General features: G+C 52.6%; 3 protein-coding genes across 12 annotated transcripts in view; 2 read left to right on the forward strand and 1 right to left on the reverse strand.

Moving 5' to 3' along the window:
* Positions 1-5,298: 5,298 nt before the first annotated feature.
* NR2C2AP (nuclear receptor 2C2 associated protein) lies at positions 5,299-7,246 on the forward strand. Its single transcript, XM_025989510.2, has 5 exons — positions 5,299-5,622; positions 5,770-5,860; positions 6,059-6,164; positions 6,241-6,308; positions 6,583-7,246. Exons 1-5 carry the CDS (start codon positions 5,585-5,587, stop codon positions 6,697-6,699), a joined length of 420 nt encoding a protein of 139 aa, XP_025845295.1. The 5' UTR covers positions 5,299-5,584; the 3' UTR covers positions 6,700-7,246.
* Positions 6,761-13,288, reverse strand: RFXANK (regulatory factor X associated ankyrin containing protein). Of its 5 annotated transcripts, none has more exons than XM_025989486.2 (10): positions 13,162-13,288; positions 12,308-12,447; positions 11,426-11,620; positions 9,617-9,700; positions 9,398-9,463; positions 9,055-9,155; positions 8,764-8,889; positions 8,313-8,379; positions 7,874-7,954; positions 6,761-6,979 (listed from the first exon to the last, which is right to left on the reverse strand). In XM_025989486.2, exons 3-10 carry the CDS (start codon positions 11,610-11,612, stop codon positions 6,909-6,911), a joined length of 783 nt encoding a protein of 260 aa, XP_025845271.1. In that variant the 5' UTR covers positions 11,613-11,620; positions 12,308-12,447; positions 13,162-13,288; the 3' UTR covers positions 6,761-6,908. The 5 variants fall into 5 exon arrangements, with proteins under 5 accessions (XP_025845271.1, XP_072577232.1, XP_025845266.1 ...); XM_072721131.1 differs by having other exon boundaries at positions 9,374-9,463; XM_025989481.2 differs by having other exon boundaries at positions 13,122-13,258.
* Positions 12,821-16,900, forward strand: part of MEF2B (myocyte enhancer factor 2B) — a 33,783-nt gene continuing 29,703 nt past the window's right edge. For 2 of the 6 annotated variants that reach the window (XM_072721124.1, XM_072721126.1), the window contains exons 1-2: positions 12,821-12,948; positions 16,524-16,636. The gene's annotated coding sequence lies outside the window, so the exon portion shown is untranslated. Of the gene's footprint in view, positions 12,949-13,240; positions 13,380-16,523; positions 16,637-16,900 lie in introns of those variants that run through there. The other 4 variants (XM_072721125.1, XM_072721128.1, XM_072721123.1 and 1 more) reach the window with 3 other exon arrangements.

A 16,900-nucleotide genomic window follows, 5' to 3' on the forward strand; every position in this document is an offset into this window, starting at 1 on the left:
GCCTGCCTGCCTTTCCAGGGCTCACACTTGAAGCAGTTTTGCCCACAATTGCTGTTTTATCCCGTGTATAGAGAGGAAGCTGAGGCTCGGAGAGGATAGGAAGATCCCTGGGGCACATAGCTGGTAGGAGACTGGCAGTGTTGGTGCCCAGGCCAATCATACCCCACAGCTGTTTCCAGCGGCTGCAGCCTGAACGTATCATTCTTTCATTCATTCCTTTATCCAGTGGACATTTATAGATCACCGGGTGTGGGAGCAGGTACTGTTGTCACAGGACTACTGCAATCGGCAGGGGGCATGTGTGTGTCTTTGGAGGGAGACTTCAACCTTAAGTCGGCTAGATCCAAAACAAAGGAATATTATTCAGCCATAAAAAGGAAGGAAGCACTGATTCAGGCTACAACATGGATGAACCTTGAAAGCACGCTGAGTCAAAGAAGCCATACACAAAAGACCACAGCACAGTATGGTTCAAGTTCTATGAAATCTTTAGACTTAGACAAAGCCAGAGACAGAAAGTAGATTAGTGGTTACCAGGGGCTGGGGGGAGAGGAAATGAAGAATGACTGCGAATGGGTACTGGGTTTCCTTTCGGGATGATGAAAATGTTCTAGAACTAGATAGTGGTGATCGTTGCACAATAACGCAAAGATAATTAATGCAACCCAATTGTACGCTTGAAAATGGTAAGTTTTGGGACACCTGGGTGGCTCAGTGGTTTAGCGCCTGCCTTCGGCCCAGGGGGTGATTCCCAGGATTGAATGCTGCATCGGGCTCCCTGCTGGGAGCCTGCTTCTCCCTCTGCCTGTGTCTCTGCCTCTCTCTGTGTCTCTAATGAATAAATAAATAAAATCTTAAAAAAAAAAAAAGAAAATGGTAAGTTTTGTGTCCAGGTGTATTTTACCACAATGAAAAATGGAAATAGTGGAAACAGGGGGAGAGGATCAAAAGCTTATGGAGGTCAGCCCTTCACCCACCTTCCTTCTCAAGGTCTTACTTAGTCTCTTAGGTGCTTAGAATGGGATGCACTGGGCACAGCATCTGCACTGCACACTGTGTCCTGCATATGTAAATGTGTGTGTGCGGGGGTGGGGGGGGTGGGGGGGCTGTCTCAGGATGATGAGGGGAGAGGTAAAGAGGTGACAAGATGGTTTTGGCAAGATTACCAAAGAGCAAAGAGAGGGTGGAAATGAGTGAAGGTTGAGGAAGGACCCCAGGGGCAATGTTGCCCCAAGGCATCTGTACAGATCAGTATCTCATGCATGTGGACCCAGTCTGCTGGTCTAGGAGTGGGTGAGTGATGGCCCGAGGGGCCAAAGTGACACACTGGGGAGCTATGCTTACTGTTCATTCCTCCTCACAGAAGAGAGATGGGAGTCAGGGATCATCCTGATATAAGTGTCTGCAGTTGACTGGCTGGCATGAAGGGGTTATTGTGGCAGCATTGGGGTGCAGGAGTCAGGGGTCAGGGGTCTGGGTGGATTATGTGACACGCAAGGGCTCAAAGCAGCTTTGCCTTCACAAGTCCAAGGTTCAAAGTAATGACTCTGGGCCACTCCTAATAAGTGACTCTGGGCCAGCTATTTTGTCTTTCTGTGCCTCCATTACCCTATCTAAAAGGAGGATTAATGAAGAGTCCCTGTCTTACAGGGTTGCTGGGAGAATGAAATGGGAAGTAAACACAGCATATGGGGGCTGCTGTCACGCTGCCCATTTTCCATCTGGAGAAACTGAGGCTCAGAGGCATGGGACCACTTGGCTGAGGTTGTACAGTATGTATACGGGCCAAGTGGGAGCCTAGGTTCATGGCCTCAGAGCCAAGCTGGCCCTCATCCCTGACTGTCCCCACCTCTCTACACCCCTTACTCTCCACCTCCAGGTCTCCCTGGCCAGTGCCAGGGCTGAGCTTAGAGGGGCTGGCCTGGGGCCCAGGGGAGGTGGCGGGGGGGCGGGCTGTTGCTGGGGGCTTGAATGAGGCAACCTTGCCTGGGAATCTGCTGGGTTCAAAGAGCTATTTATAGGCCTGCACTGGGATTGGGTGAGCCACCCCTGCCAGCCCTGACTGCCTTCTCTGTATTCCCCCCATACTGGGGCCCAGGCCAGGGGCTGGAGCAAGCTGGGGGAGGAAGCAGGGGAGGGGGCTGGTGGGCCAGAGCAGGAGCAGAGAGATTGGGCCTTCCAGGAGAGCTGGGTCTCGGGGGTAGTCAGTATCCCTGCAAAGTGCCTCTTAGTATACCCAAGGTGACACATGGACATGACACAGGCAACCACATTCACATGTGTCACACAATGTTGCCAACAAACCACACACAGTGACAGCACAGGTGGCTTATAGACAACCATATGAGGCAAGGCCATGTATGAGTCACAGAGACCACATACAACCTCATTTGGTCACACACAAGTCATGTGTGTTGCACAACCAAACTCACACCTATGATCCCTGCTGTACCTCTAGTCCCTTCACACTCAAATAGACGTACCACGGTTCACACCTCCTGCATCTTAACCTTCCTGGCAGCCACACACAGCCCACAATTGCCCCACATCACTCACATCCACCATATTTATAGGCATGGGCGCACCTACAGACAGCCAGCACTCAGTTATGATCACTGGGCACCCCTGCACCAACACAGAGGTATATAGTCCTCCCAAGACCAACCTCACAGCACAGCCACTCATGGACACTATTCAGCACTTTCAGCACACCCAGTTGTGGCCCCAGGATGTTCTTTGGTGCATTCACTTTAGTCCTTTTTCACCTAACCACCCCCTCCCACTCCTACTATCACCTCCAGTTACCCAGGCTCCCAGGCTTGCACCCAACCAGGACTGACAAGCCCAGCTGGCACCTAGTGTGCATCTGTCTATTCTGAGGTGTGCCCTGTTGGACCCAGGCAGATGCTGGCAGATAAATGCCACCTGCATCTGCCCCACTGGGGGCTGGGACTGTCACATTCACCCCCACATACTCTCTGGACTGGGGCCTTGAAGCAATCATTACACTTATCCCCCAGGGGGAGACCAAGGCTTGAAGCTATCTGGAGGCCTTCCTCTACCCTGTTCCACTATAAAAAACACATGGGAAGTTGGACCTGTTTTTTGCCCATGGGGGTGGGGGGGCCGCATCTCCAGAGAGAGTCCCTACTGACCCATACTTACTGTGTGACTTCAGCAAATACCTCACTCTCTCAGCCTCTATTTCCTCATTTGACAAATGGAAAACTCAGCCCAGTGGGAGAGAACTCCAGAGTCGGACTGAGGTTTGACTCCTGGTCCTGCTGGATGACCTTAAGCAAACGACTTTGCTTTTCTGTGCCTCAGTTTCCCTCAGTGAACTGGAGTTGCAGCTCTTGGCTCTTCCAGAGCTTCCTCTGCCCAATCCCCAGGGTGATGGGGGGAGGGAGTGCCTAGCTAGTCTCTCCTCACTGGGCAAATGAATGGACCACTTTTGGCTGCCCTGCTGGGAGCTTAGAGCTGCTAATTCCCTGGAGAAACAGGAGGTTCTTTCATGCCCAGGCGCCAGTGGGGTGAGGAGGCGGGAAGAGGGTACTGAGCTGGCCTCAACCCAATGGGCAAGGTGGCTCCATGCCAAGACCAAGAGTGGCATGGGGGGGCCCTAAGGCCATGCATATCCTCCCTGGGAGACTTTGGTTATATCCTCAACTGTAAAATGGAGGTGACATGGACCAGTACAGCAGGTTTAAAGAACCAGTGGATGGTGACAAAATGTGGCTTCAAGTCAAACACAGCAGTCCTATAAATAGAATTCCCTCCATTTCACAGGTGAGGGAATTGAGGGTCAGAGAGGTCAACATGCTTGTCCAAGATCACATGGCCAGTGAGAGAGTGACCCACCCAGGATTTGAACTGGATCTGGGCCCTCCAGGGTCCGTGGTCTTCCCACCTTCATCTGGGGGCAAAGAGGTCTTTTTGGCCGCCTGCAGTCCTAGCCCCAGCCCTGAGACCAACAGAGCCAGGTTTAGATGGCACCAAGCCATGACTGAATGCAGGAAGTCCTGGCAGGCCGGGGCTGATGGGGCGGCCCTTCCGCTGGTGTCCCAGTTTCCCAGCCAGCCCCCACCCCCACTCCCACCCCTCCTGGAGTGGGCTTGGGACAATGCTAGTAGGATGCCAAGAACCATTCCCCTAGCCCCTGAAGAAAGGGGCTGGATTCTAGACCATTCAGCTAAAGCCAGGAACCTGCAGCCTTCTGCCAGTGGCTGATCTGTCTCAGAACCCTCCATTCATGCAGATGGGATGGTGTCCTGCCCTTTCTCAAACACCTTCAGGCTCAGCAGGATCTTGCTCCACATATTTTATTCAAAATCATCATCTTTCACCCAACCACACCTTTGTGTATGCTGTTCTCCCTGCCTGGACAAATCTACTCCCATTTTTTCTTACCCTGATAAATTCTTGCCTACCCATTAAAGTACAGACACAATATCCCCTCTCCTAGGAAGCCCTCCCTCCAGGTAGAGCCCCTGGTCTCCCAGCCCTATTTCTCCCTTTGGCTCAGCCCTAGCCACATGGGCCTGGGAGTATGTGTGCCTAGTTCTGTCTTATCCAAACTGGGGGCTCCTCAGGTAGGGGGCTGGAACCGAGGCCCCTCATGGTCCCCAGCACTACCCAAAACAGGGCTGGGCAGTAGGGATTGATAGGCACTTAGCGAGCCAGTAAACCAAATCTTCAGTCTTTGTGCAATCTGGTTTGGCAAATTCAAAACCCACTTCCCATGCCCCCTCCTCCAGGAAGCCAGTTCCAGGCAGCATTTACTGGGAAGAAAGATTTGGAGGCTAAGCCAGTGTCCTACCTGCGAGGCAGCATTAACAGTTACAGATTGGGGATGCCTGGGTGGCTCAGTGGTTTGAGCACCGGCCTTTGGCCCAGGGCGTGATCCTGGAGTCCCAGCCCGGATCAGGTCCCACATCGGGCTCCCTGCAGGGAGCCTGCTTCTCCCTCTGCCTGTGTCTCTGCCTCTCTGTGTCTCTCTCATGAATAAATAAATAAATAAAATCTTAAAAAAAATAAAACAGTTACAGAATGGATTTGGCAAACTTCTCCAGGCGGGGGGACCTCATTATAGGAAGTCTCTCAGATTCCCGACCAGTGCTCTATACCCACAGGCACCAAAGATTTCGCTTCCCTCACGCTGGGCACACAATCCTCGTCGGTGCCTGACTTCTTCCTCCAGCTCTAGGGCGAACTCAATCCCTGGACGAGGGCCCTTTAAGAGGCGGGCGTAGAGGCGGGGCTCAAATGTTGTCCCTCCCCGAGAGCGCCGGCCGGGCCGGCCGCGTCAGTTTGCGCCTGCGCGGACTCCTCGTGGTTCCGGGTCTCACTTCGGTTCTGCGAGCTCTTCGCGGAGAGACGGAGGCTCCGGCCCGAACCCCGCAGGAAACCCGTTTCCCTCCCTTGAACCTGCTGTGAAAGTCTGGCCTCGGGCCATTGGCAGTTTCTTTGAAACTCTCGCAGACTCGGGCGTGGTCAAGGTCGCGCCGCCGTGGCGGCGTCGGCGCCTGGATTCGCGCACGCACTGAAGTCAGGTCTGAGCCCTGCGAGGCTTCGTGGAGCCAAGATGACCCACTCTTTGGTTTGTCCGGAGACAGTGAGCAGGTGAGGACCTGGGGGGCGGGCAGCGGCAGGCGTGGTAGGGTTAGGGGCGCGGGGGAAAGCTCTGGAGGGGAGGAGGGGGCCCACTGGTGGGCGAGCCCTCGGCGCAGGGCTCAGCCCCTCTTCTCACTCGGATTCTGGTGCCTCCAGGGTGAGTTCAGTGCTGAATCGCAACACCAGGCAGTTCGGAAAGAAACATCTATTCGACCAGAATGAGGAGACGTGCTGGAACTCGGACCAGGTGAGGCACCTCTCCCTGGACCCTCCACCCTTCCCGTCAATCAGATTCAGGAGTCCAGGGTGCCTTGAGAACTGAGTGGCACTCCAGCTGGGCAGCCCAATTGGCCGTGGAAGGAACGTGTGCCCGCGCCCCAGCGGCAACCCCGCCCAGCCTTCACTGTGTGAATGAGAGAGCCTCAGTTTCCCTGTCTGCTTCCAGGGCCCCTCCCAGTGGGTGACACTAGAGTTTCCCCAGCGCATCCGTGTCTCCCAGCTGCAGATCCAGTTCCAGGGGGGCTTCTCCAGTCGCCGGGGCCACCTGGAAGGTACTGGAAGGCTCTGGAAGGTGGGGATTTGAGAGGGGCACACCAACCTCACAGCCTGCCCCTTTCTCTGCTGCAGGTTCCCAGGGGAGTGAGGCTCTTAGCAAGATTGTGGACTTCTACCCTGAGGACAACAACTCACTTCAGATATCCTGCCTGGGGTTCTGAGGTGGAAAGGCTGGGGTGGGGGGCAGTATTGGTGGGGGATGGTCTGTGCCTCTGAAAGCTGTGGGCCCTTGAGCAAGTAGGCTCTGGGCCTTCATTGCTTCATCTGTAAAGTGAGCTGATAACTTGGTTCCGTGTGAGAGCTTTAGAGGGGCTCACAGTGTGCTGGGTCACTCACCGCATTGGTGGTGTCTGAGCTGGGGCTGGTGGATAGGAAACAATGAGCTACCTATTTCCTTTGACTGCCTGTGTTCACACCTTCCCTGTGCCAGCTGCCGAGGTGGACCAGCTGAAGGTGACATTTGAAGACACCACTGATTTTTTTGGCCGAGTAGTCATCTACCACCTGCGGGTGCTGGGGGAGAGGGTGTGAGGCCACTGGGTAGCTGACTCCTCCAAGAGGCCCTTGGGGAAATACAGTGACATTCTTCAGGTTATGCAGAGAAGGTTTATTGGTTCCTCTTGGGAAGGATCCCCTCCTACTCTCTGTCCAGGAGCTGCCTTTGAAGCCAGTTCTGGGTTTCCCCAGCTCTGGGTCAACTGTTTTGTTCCCTGAGTATCTGAGTCCCCAGCAGGCAGTCTTCACTCGGGATCTGCGGGCACCAGGTTGCTCTGGAAGAGTTTGAGGATGTGGTTCTCGATCACCTGTTGCACTGGAAATAGGACAGGGAAAACGTGGGCGGTGAACTGAATGGAGGCAGAGGCACCGGCCAAATTGTACACTTTCCTGGCGGATGAGCTGGGGTATCCCGTTGTGAGAACTGCACTTGTCTCTCGGGGGACAAAGCTCATGTCTCTAAGCCGGGCCCTGGGACACGGATGGAGGCACCCAAGCCAGGAGACTCAACTTCCCTATCGTTTGTAAAAATATATTTATGGAAGTTTTTTAGAGTCATAAAAATAATCTTTACCAGTCAAAACTGGTGACTTGTGACTTTTATTAAAGGATGAGAGAGGCTGTGAGGAAAGACTTCTGTCCCAAATGGGATAAAATTCAAAGGAATCCCTCCATGACCCAAAGGGGTTGGTTCTATTAGGATTTCTCCATTTGGTAGATGGGGAAGCTGATGGGGGAAGTGAGGAATCGAACTGAGGTCTGCCTTTTGTCCCTACTCACACTTGCCTCCTGCCACGGAGAGGGCTGGCCTCAATGACCCCGTGGACTGTGGTCCAGCCCCTCCTTGGCATCTTTCCTGGTGTCCTCATCCTGTCAGGTCTCTGTATGTACTATTTCTCTAGGCTAGATGCCATCTTCCCTCTCTTTGGGCCTCCAGAAAGCCCTCACTGATTCCCACCAATTATGGGGTTGGGCCAGGGCTTCTTTGGGCTTCCCAGTGCCTGTGTGTGTATCCCATCATGAACCTAGTCACTGACACATGTCAGCCTCCTGCACATGCCCAGGCCAGGTACACAGTGGCACTAGATGTTTGCTAATGTGAACATTCTCACTGATAGCATGTGACATCTAAGATGGATGTCCTATGTACCCCTCTGCAGTCACCCTGCCTATAGCATGCTGTCAGTGCCCCCACGTGTCTCAGGCTGACCTTTCCGATATCCTAGGGCCACAGCAAGGTCCATTGGGGTATAGCCAGAGTCAGCCTCAGTGGTGAGATCAGCTCCTCGAGCTGCAAAGCAAAGTAGGTGCCATTGCGGGGTGGAGGTAGAGGTAGGGATGGGGGACTGGGAACCTAGAATGGGGATGGTGACTTGGGAGGTCCAGTGACCCCTCACAGGTCTGCTGTTGCCATGTGGGCTTGGATGAGAACCTGAACTCTCCAAAGAAGTGGCCAATAGAATCCCCACTTCCAGGGTCCCTGAGGCATGAAGGGTATGGGTATTCAACATGGTTTGCCAGACCCTTGTACTATTCCACAATCTCCTGTCCCCAAATCAGTCCTCTGGAAAAAGCAGAGTGACCACCCATCCCAAGAGCTGTTTGAGCAGAGCCTGGACCTCTCCCTGGCCCTCAGGATTCCCACTTACCCAACAAGGCTTCTACACACTTCACATGGTTCCCACGGACGGCGTACAGCAGTGGTGTCCCTCCATTCTGTCAAGGGCAGAAGCAAGGGCAACCAACATTCTGTCTTTTCCAAATTCTCCCAACACCCCCAACCCTCTAACTTAATGTGGTCCCTCCTCCTGCTCATCATCTGGCCTAACTCCTTTGGGCCTCAGCTTAGATACCCCTTCTTCCAGGAAGCCCTCCTTGACTTCCCTTGGCTATGCAGGTCACCTCTGGGCTCTTGCCGTTGCCTATGTGTCTGCTATCACAGTTTTATTCACTATGTTTCAGCTGACCGTTTACGTGGTCTTCCCTCCTCCAAAACTAGGAGCTCTGTGAGGCTCAGGGATGGGTCTGTCTTGTGTTCTCAGCACCTAGAACAGGCCTGATACCCTGCAAGGTGCCCAGGGCCAGTGGGTGGTGCCTCACCCAGTCGTAAATGTTGATGTCCACATCACGCTCGAGCAGCAGCCCTACAATGTCTGTGTAGCCGCCCATGCTGGCCAGTGACAGGGCACTTTCCCGTTCCTTGGCCAGGATGTGGGGGTCAGCACCCTGCAGTGGGGGGAGCACAGGGAGTGGTGATGGGGCAGGTAGGGGCATCCCCTGGAATCCCAGGGTAACCATCGCAGCCCCATCTTACAGGCATGACACCAGTAGACTCCGACCCCAGGCTGCCCTCAAGTCCCCAGGGAAGCCCTGAGCTGGGCTAGGACGCACCCATTCAAGCAAGAAGCGGACAGTCTCGATTTCTCCAAATGCGGAGGCCCAGATGAGGGGGGTGAAGCCATGCTCGTCCGGCTTGTTGATGAGGTTGTCGCCTGGCAGGAGGGGGGTGGTACCACTGGGATGCACCCCTGCCCACTCTCCCCAATTCTGTGGGAGCAGGGACAGGGTGGGCGGCTGGGGTCAGATGTGAGAGGGGAGGACACATGTGGACATGCTCAAACATGTAGACAGATGTACATATGTGGGAACCGGTCATTTCAGTACCCACATGCATACCCCAGCACGTGTAGTCAGACAGGTATGGACGCACCAGCATACTTGTGGGGACACACACCTTTCCTCAGATGTTCCTTCAGCTGGCTCAGCTCTCCCTGGGCCGCGAGCTGGTGGATGGACAGGGCTAGGGACCAGAGAGAGGCAGAGTCCTCACCTATCACATCCCTACCCTGTGCCTCTGTTTACCCCAGCCAAAGTTGCTCTTCTCAGTCCCTGCCATTCCTACTACCTCCACCCTACTATTTAGGGAGGCTGGGGTACCAGAGGCCCCACTTACAGTCCAGGGTGGCCGGCAGGGCCGAAACCTCGTTCCCCCGCTGCCGGTTGGTGAGGGTTGTGGAGTGCTTCAGGGAGCTGCCTCCTGGAAGAGAGAAGAAGGGCCTCAGTGTCCTCTCAGTATGTTTCTGGGGTTTCAGACAAGACCATGGGGGCCTGGAGCTACCAAAGACAGTCCCTCACTCCACCATCCACTGACTCTGCCCTCCTGGATACCCAGGTATTCTTTCTCCTCTATACCTGGTGACGTTCTGGGCAAATGAGACATAGTCCCTGCCCTCAAGGGGTACCTGGACAAGTAGGGGGGGTCAGAAAGAGAGAAATAAGTGTTCAGGAGATCTAAAAAGCAGGTAGAGGGGATCCCTGGGTGGCGCAGCGGTTTGGCGCCTGCCTTTGGCCCAGGGCGCGATCCTGGAGACCCGGGATCGAATCCCACATCGGGCTCCCGGTGCATGGAGCCTGCTTCTCCCTCCGCCTGTGTCTCTGCCTCTCGCTCTCTCTCTGAGCTCTCTTCTGTGACTATCATAAATAAATTAAAAAAAAAAAAAAAAAAAAAAATTTAAAAGCAGGTAGAAGAGAGTGGAAAGGGGAGAGCAAGGGGTGAGTGCATTTTAGACAAAGTGGTCACAAGGAGAGCCACTCCAAGAGGTGACACCTCTCAACTGAGAGCTTGGTCAGTTGAAGAAACCAGCCCTAGGAAGAAGTGGGAGAAGAATGTTCCACACGGAGGGAACAGCAGGAACCAAGATCCCAGGAGGTACTGAATTAGATGTGTTCAAGCACTCCAGTCGAAATCTTCGGGTCCTTGACAGGGTCAACAGAATTACCATCTGACCCAGCAAGTCCACTCCTAGGTATCTACCCTCAAAGAGCTAAAATCAACTGCCTAGACAAAAACTTGTACACACGTGTATAGCACCACTAGTCATGGTTGCCAAAAGAGGAACAACACAAGTGTCCCACCAGTGGATGAAAGGATAAACAATAATGGTCTGCAATGGAATATTAGCAAGTCGTAGAAAGAAATGAACCTGGGATGCCTGGGTGGCTCGGCAGTTGAGCCTTCAGCCCAGGGTGTGATCCTGGAGACCTGGGATCGAGTCCCACATTGGGCTCCCTGCGTGGAGCCTGCTTCTCCCTCTGCCTGTGTCTCTGCCTCTCTCTTTCATGAATAAATAAATAAAATCTTAAAAAAAAAGGAAAAAGGAATGAACCTCAAAAACATGCTGAGGGGCACCTGGCTGGCTCAGTTGGAGGAGCATGTGATTTGATCTCAGGGTCATGGGTTTAAGCCCTAAGGGGGTGGGGGTGTAGAGATTGCTTAAATAAATAAAACTTAAAAAAACATCATGCTGAGCAAAAGCAGGCAGACACAAAAGACCTGTTTTATGATTCATTTATATGAAACATCCAGAACAGGCAAATCCATAGAAACAGAAAGAAGATTCATGGCTGACGGGCTGGGGAGGGAGGGATGGAGAGTGACTACTAATGGGGATGAGGTTTCCTTTTGGGGTGATGGAAATGTTCTGGAATAATAGAGGTGAAGGTACACACACTGTGAATGTACTTACTGCCATTGAAATTGTATGCAAGTCTGGTTGAAATAGTAACTTTTATGTTACGTGGATTTAGTCACTATGTATACACACATATGTGTGTTTGTATAAAAGCAATCTTTCACTGGGTGGAGAGGGAAGACATATCCTAGGTAGTGAAATATAAAGACAGATGTCCTATCTTGGGCCTGACATTCCACAGTTCTTGCATCCCAGAGGCAAGAGGAATCCAGGGGAAATATCCTACCTACCCTGAGGTGAGGAGGCACCAGCATCCGGTTCAGGATTCCCAGGCTCCAAAGTGCAGGGGAAAAGACTGAGCACCACAGTGTCTGAGCCATCAGGGGCCTCATCTCCAGGGTCTTCAGGGTCCCCAAATTCTGGAATGGGGAGCTGCTGGGTCACACCGAGGTCCTCTGCAGGCTGGGTGGGCTCCATGGGGGAAGCTGATAGAAGGCCAAAGGGGAGAGATAACAATAATTACCAACAACTACTATTTAATAGGCACCAATGGCATACCCAACCTTGCACAGTGAGGGTGACTAAATTCTAGCTCAGCTGGGAAGTTAAAACCAGAGTCCAACTGCTTTTCAGGCCCACTCCTCTCCCGCACTCCCGGACACATAAAACATACTATTTTTTTAAAATTTTTATTTATTTATGATAGTCACACACACACAGAGAGAGAGAGAGGCAGAGACACAGGCAGAGGGAGAAGCAGGCTCCATGCACCGGGAGCCCAACGTGGGATTCGATCCTGGGTCTCCAGGATCGCGCCCTGGGCCAAAGGCAGGCGCCAAACCGCTGCACCACCCAGGGATACCCACAACATACTTTTCTTAAAATGGGGTCAACTACCTGGGTTCGAATCCCTCCACTTACAGCCTGAGAACTTGGGCACATGACTTAACTTCTCTGAGCCTCAGTTTCCTCATTAATATAATGGGGAAGTGAAGTCTAAAATTATGCTTGTAAACAGCTGGGGAGCTGATACAGGGGGCAGAGCTTAATAAACGTTCTCTGTAGTTATTTTTATTGGGGGAGGGTCCCTGGAATGAGTGTGTGCTCAACAAAGATGTGATTGGTCCCATCCCTACCGGCCCCTCCCAAACAGATCCAGGAGGTCCACTCACCTCTAACGAGCCTCCTCTGTCACCTCACGCCGCAAGCCCGGGTCCCCCAAAAGTTGGGGGACCAATTCACAAACTTTTCTCCTCCAATTGATACAGGAGGGAGCAAGCTGGAGCCTGGACCCTCAGCGTCCTGGTTTCTTCTGCCGGGACAGAGAGCAACTTGATACGCGACCGCTACCCCCACCCCAGAGCTCCCCCACTGCGCCTGCGCACCCTGCCTCCCCCAAAAGTGCTCAAAGGCGAAACCAGAAGTTGCTTCTGGCCCTTTAAGACTTGAGGGAGGGGCGTGGTTTCCGCTAGGGCCTGAGCTTAGCTGCTGCGCCTGCGCCTTCTTGCCCCGGCGTCTCTGGAGGGAGCTCGGCCAGGTCAGGAGGGATGGGTGGAGCCTCAGAGGGCTCTGAGGATTTCATTGAGCCTGGCTTCCGTCACTCTCCCCCAGCTCCGCCCACAGGTTTTTCCAGAGGGCGCCGCTGGGCTCCAGTTGCGGCCAGATGGGAGGGGCTTTCTCTGGTCGGAAGGTGGTGGGCGGGGAGCAGTCCAGGCGTCAAGGATTTAAAGGGGCGACGCTACTGTTTGGCCCAGTGCACAACAATGCCGTCTTTGCTGTCTTGGGGCCTATGAACGCGTGTATGAATCTGACGGTAACAGGAGGGTACAGAGGGGCCGTTTATGCAGCCCGAAGTGGGCGGTGTTTGGAGCGTTTCCCCAATTCGTCTACCTCCGGAAAAGGGAGTTCGGGACGGGAGGGCGCCCTTGCCCCTTCCTGCCTGGGTGTCCCTTCCGGAGCTTCAGGGGTTCTCCGCGCCTTCCTTACCCCCGCCTACCGGTGCCTCCTTCCCCAGTCTCTCACTCACGGCTTCTCTCCAGTCTGGGTACACGGAGGAGTGGGGAGGGCAGGCCAGCTGACCCCAGAACTAGAGCGGCGCAGCGTCTGGTTTCGCAGGGGGAGGCTTAGGTAGCCTTCCACACTGTCGGACTTCCGCTTCCGGTCTCCGGTCTCCGGCCTCCGGCCTCCGGCCTCCGTCCGCGGTCGCTATGGAGGAACCGGAGATGCAGCTCAAGGGAAAGAAAGGTGGTGTGGGACCCCGGACTGGACGGAAGGGTGACCTGACAGGGGGCAGGAGGGGACAAAGGCTTGGAGGGAGCTTGCGGGGGAACGAAGTGAACGGCCATTGAATCCTGGCTCGGCCGCTGACTAGTTTTAAAACGTTTAGAAAGTTGCCGTGCCTCGGTTTTGTCATCTGTAAAATGGGGTGTGTAATAATATAGTCTGTCCCCGCTTCGCGTAGGTTTGTTGTGAGAACTCAGTGATCGGGTATTTTGTAATGCATTGGAAGGACACCTGGGACTTGGTGATCGCTGTGCGCGTTATTTATATATATAAATCTATATATATATATATAGATTTATATATGTATATAAATCTATATATATAATCTTTATATATAAAGATTTTATTTATTCATGAGACACACAGAGAGAGAGAGAGAGGCAGAGACACAGGCCGAGGGAGAAGCAGGCTCCATGCAGGGAGCCCGATGTGGGACTCGATCCTGGGACTCGATCCCGGGACTCGATCCCGGGACTCTAGGATCACGCCCTGGGCGGAAGGCAGGCGCTAAGCTGCTGAGCCACCCAGGGATCCCCCATTTCCTTATATATTTACCCGTGTGTCTAGGTTTACGTTAACATCAAATATTTGTGATTCACGTGTTTACAAATTACAGAGTGCCACAGACTATGTTTAAGTTACAAAGGTTTTTGTTATTTTATTACACACGTTATTTCTAGTTAGTTATTTACAAGGCACAAGTACATTTTGTAACAACCCTGAGGGTAAGCTGTTAATGCTTGTTTCCAAAACGAGGAGGATGAGGAGGATAAGAGTACCTCGGGTTTGGAGGTGAAGGATGGGCTCTGCCCCCCTGGAGGGTCCAGTAGTGAGCTAGACGGACTGACACTCCCCAGACTCACGCACAGCCTCCCTTGACTCTCAGACACACTAGGGTTCTCTCTCTTGTCCACCGTACTGTGCTGGACAATAGCATGGGGTCCATCTCTAGAACAGACCTCGAGATGGGTACTGTTATTACTCTGTTTTTACAGGTTAGGAAACTGAGGCACAGGGAAGCCCCTGGCCTCAAAAATCCAAGCTTTGATTGATTGATTGATTTTTGGTAAACATGTAACCTGATAAAGAATGAGAATTTAAGTGTAAGAGAAATGAACAAGATGCTGAGGCTGAGAATGAGGTGAAAGGGACATCTGATTAAGCTTGGTGATCAGGGAAGGCCTTGCCCAGGAGGTGATAGGAGAGATGAGCTGGGACAGGAGGGATGAAGAGTAGCCACTGAGGGAAGGGCGAGTCTGTGGCAGAACAACAGGTGCAACAGCGCTGAGGTGTCAGTGTTCAGAGTTTGCAGCAATACAGCAGCTACTGGTCACAGTATTGTAGGTAATTAATTTAATTAAAATTAGGTAACACTTAAAATTCATAGGGTGAGCACTGAGTGTTGTATAGAATTGTTGAATCACTTCATTAATACACCTGAAACTAAAATGACACTGTACTGGAATTTTATTTTATTTATTTTATTTTATTATTTTATTTTATTTTATTTTTTTATAAGATTTTATTTATTTATTTCTGAGAATACACAGAGAGGAGAGAGAAGCAGAGACACAGGCAGAGGGAGAAGCAGGCGCCATGCAAGGAGCCTGACGTGGGACTCGATCCCAGGTCTCCAGGATCAGGCCCTGGGCCGAAGGTGGCGCTAAACCACTTGAGCCACCCGGGCTGCGCTACTGTACTGGAATTAAAAAAAAAAATTTTAAAGATTTTATTTATTCATGAGAGACACACAGAGAGAGGCAGAGATATCAGCATAGGGTTCAGAAGCAGGCTCCTTGCAGGGGATCCCAGAACCCCGGGATCACGACCTGAGTCAAAGGCAGACACTCAGCCACTGAGCCACCCAGGTGGCCCTGTAATTAAATTTTTAAAAAATAGTAAAATAAAATTCAGTTTATGGGTCATATTAGCTACATTTCAAGTGCTCAGTAGCCATATGTGTCTAGTGGCTACATTTTTATATGCTACATATTATAGAACCTTTTTATCATCTCGGAAAGTTCTTTTGGACAGTACTGAGGGTGTTCAGAGAACAGGAGGCTATTGTGCCTTGTGTGGAGGGTGAGGAGGGGAGGAAGGTCAACAGCAGCCAGAATATACAGGGCCCTGTGGACCATAGTAATTTAGGTGGGTTTTATGCTCTGGCTGATGGGAACCATGGGAGGATTTCAGACCAGGGAGGGACATATCTGATATGTTCATTGGAGCTCATTCCATCTGTTGTGTGGAGATTGGACTGTTGGCAGAAGGGAAGCAGGGAGACCAGGGAGGAGCTGACTGAACCTGGTATCCCGGTTGGGGGTGGCCATTCCGGACCAGTGGGGGCACGTAGATGAGATTTGGACTTTGTTTTAAAGCGGACTCAGCAGGATCTGTTCATGGACGGGAAGGTATAAATAACTGGCTGGCTGGGAATGCCATTTGTTGAAGCAGACCCTGGGATGAGGATTTGTGTGTAATTAATTGACCAGGAGAACCACCCCCCCCCACCCCCACCCCCCCCCCAGGGGAGAGAGAGAAACAGGATAGGGAGGAAGCTGAGCAAGGAAGCTGTCAGGTAAAATTCTCAGCCTGATCTTTCAGGAGAACTCAGAAAGATGAATTCTACCTCGACTTTGTCCCAAAACACGGCACAGGACATGGGCTTTCATACCCCTTAATGGTCCATCATGGCTGAAGGCCATCCAGGGACCTCAGCTTCCAGACATTTTCAGGTCTAGTAGCTAATGGGATCCTCCAAAGAAAAATTGCAGATCATCCTCTGGGATAAAAGGAATGTAAGAGGGTCCAAGTGGACAGAAGCAGTGTCGGCTACAGGTGGGCTTGGGAGGGAAAAGATCATGAGCTCACTGGATGTGTTAACATCATAAGTGAGGCCTTTCTGTGACCATCTCCTTCAACCTATCACTGGGGCCATGGGTGACCCAGCTCCTGGGTGGGACACCAGACAGTTCTCACTGCTATAGCTGGACTCTCGGATTAAGTAGTCAAGAGTCTTATGCTTTGTCTCTTTGTGTTTCTGCTGTGCTTCCTCTTGTTCTGCTATCCCTGAACCCTCCCCCCAACTGTTGATTCTCGGTCCAGTCACAGACAAGTTCACGGAGAGTGTCTATGTCCTGGCCAACGAGCCGTCGGTGGCCCTGTACCGGCTGCAGGAACATGTGCGTCGCTCTCTGCCCGAGCTGGCTCAGCATAAGGTGAGCCCCACTTACCCTTGCCACTGACCTCCCCCAGAGTCCTCCCCCAGAGCTGGGGCCTGCTATGTGGAGCAGAGGCTGTCAGGGTAGGAGGCAAGGCTGGGACACTGGCAAGGAGGCACGAGGTCACTGACGTTGGGGCCATGGGTGGACAGATTTGGAGGAAGGGACAGCAAAATATGCATTAGTTGTGACATGTGTGATGAGAAGGAGGCAGCTGCATGTGGACCTGAGGGAAAGATGTGCCAGTCAGAGGGAACAGCC

This window comes from Vulpes vulpes, chromosome 9 (assembly GCF_048418805.1).
Source record: "Vulpes vulpes isolate BD-2025 chromosome 9, VulVul3, whole genome shotgun sequence".
NCBI lineage: Eukaryota > Metazoa > Chordata > Mammalia > Carnivora > Canidae > Vulpes > Vulpes vulpes.

What these genes read in the sequence shown, in the direction of transcription:
- NR2C2AP (XM_025989510.2), top strand. Translation starts at nt 5,585, where the DNA reads ATGACCCACTCTTTGGTTTGTCCGGAGACAGTGAGCAG. An exon ending in TGTCCGGAGACAGTGAGCAG is followed by an intron (nt 5,623 to 5,769) that starts GTGAGGACCTGG and finishes TGGTGCCTCCAG; the next exon opens with GGTGAGTTCAGTGCTGAATC. An exon ending in AGGACAACAACTCACTTCAG is followed by an intron (nt 6,309 to 6,582) that starts ATATCCTGCCTG and finishes GCCTGTGTTCAC; the next exon opens with ACCTTCCCTGTGCCAGCTGC.
- RFXANK (XM_072721131.1), bottom strand. Translation starts at nt 11,612, where the DNA reads ATGGAGCCCACCCAGCCTGCAGAGGACCTCGGTGTGACCCAGCAGCTC. An exon ending in ACATCAACATTTACGACTGG is followed by an intron (nt 8,380 to 8,763) that starts GTGAGGCACCAC and finishes TGCCCTTGACAG; the next exon opens with AATGGAGGGACACCACTGCT. An exon ending in GTGTGTAGAAGCCTTGTTGG is followed by an intron (nt 7,955 to 8,312) that starts GTAAGTGGGAAT and finishes TTTGCTTTGCAG; the next exon opens with CTCGAGGAGCTGATCTCACC.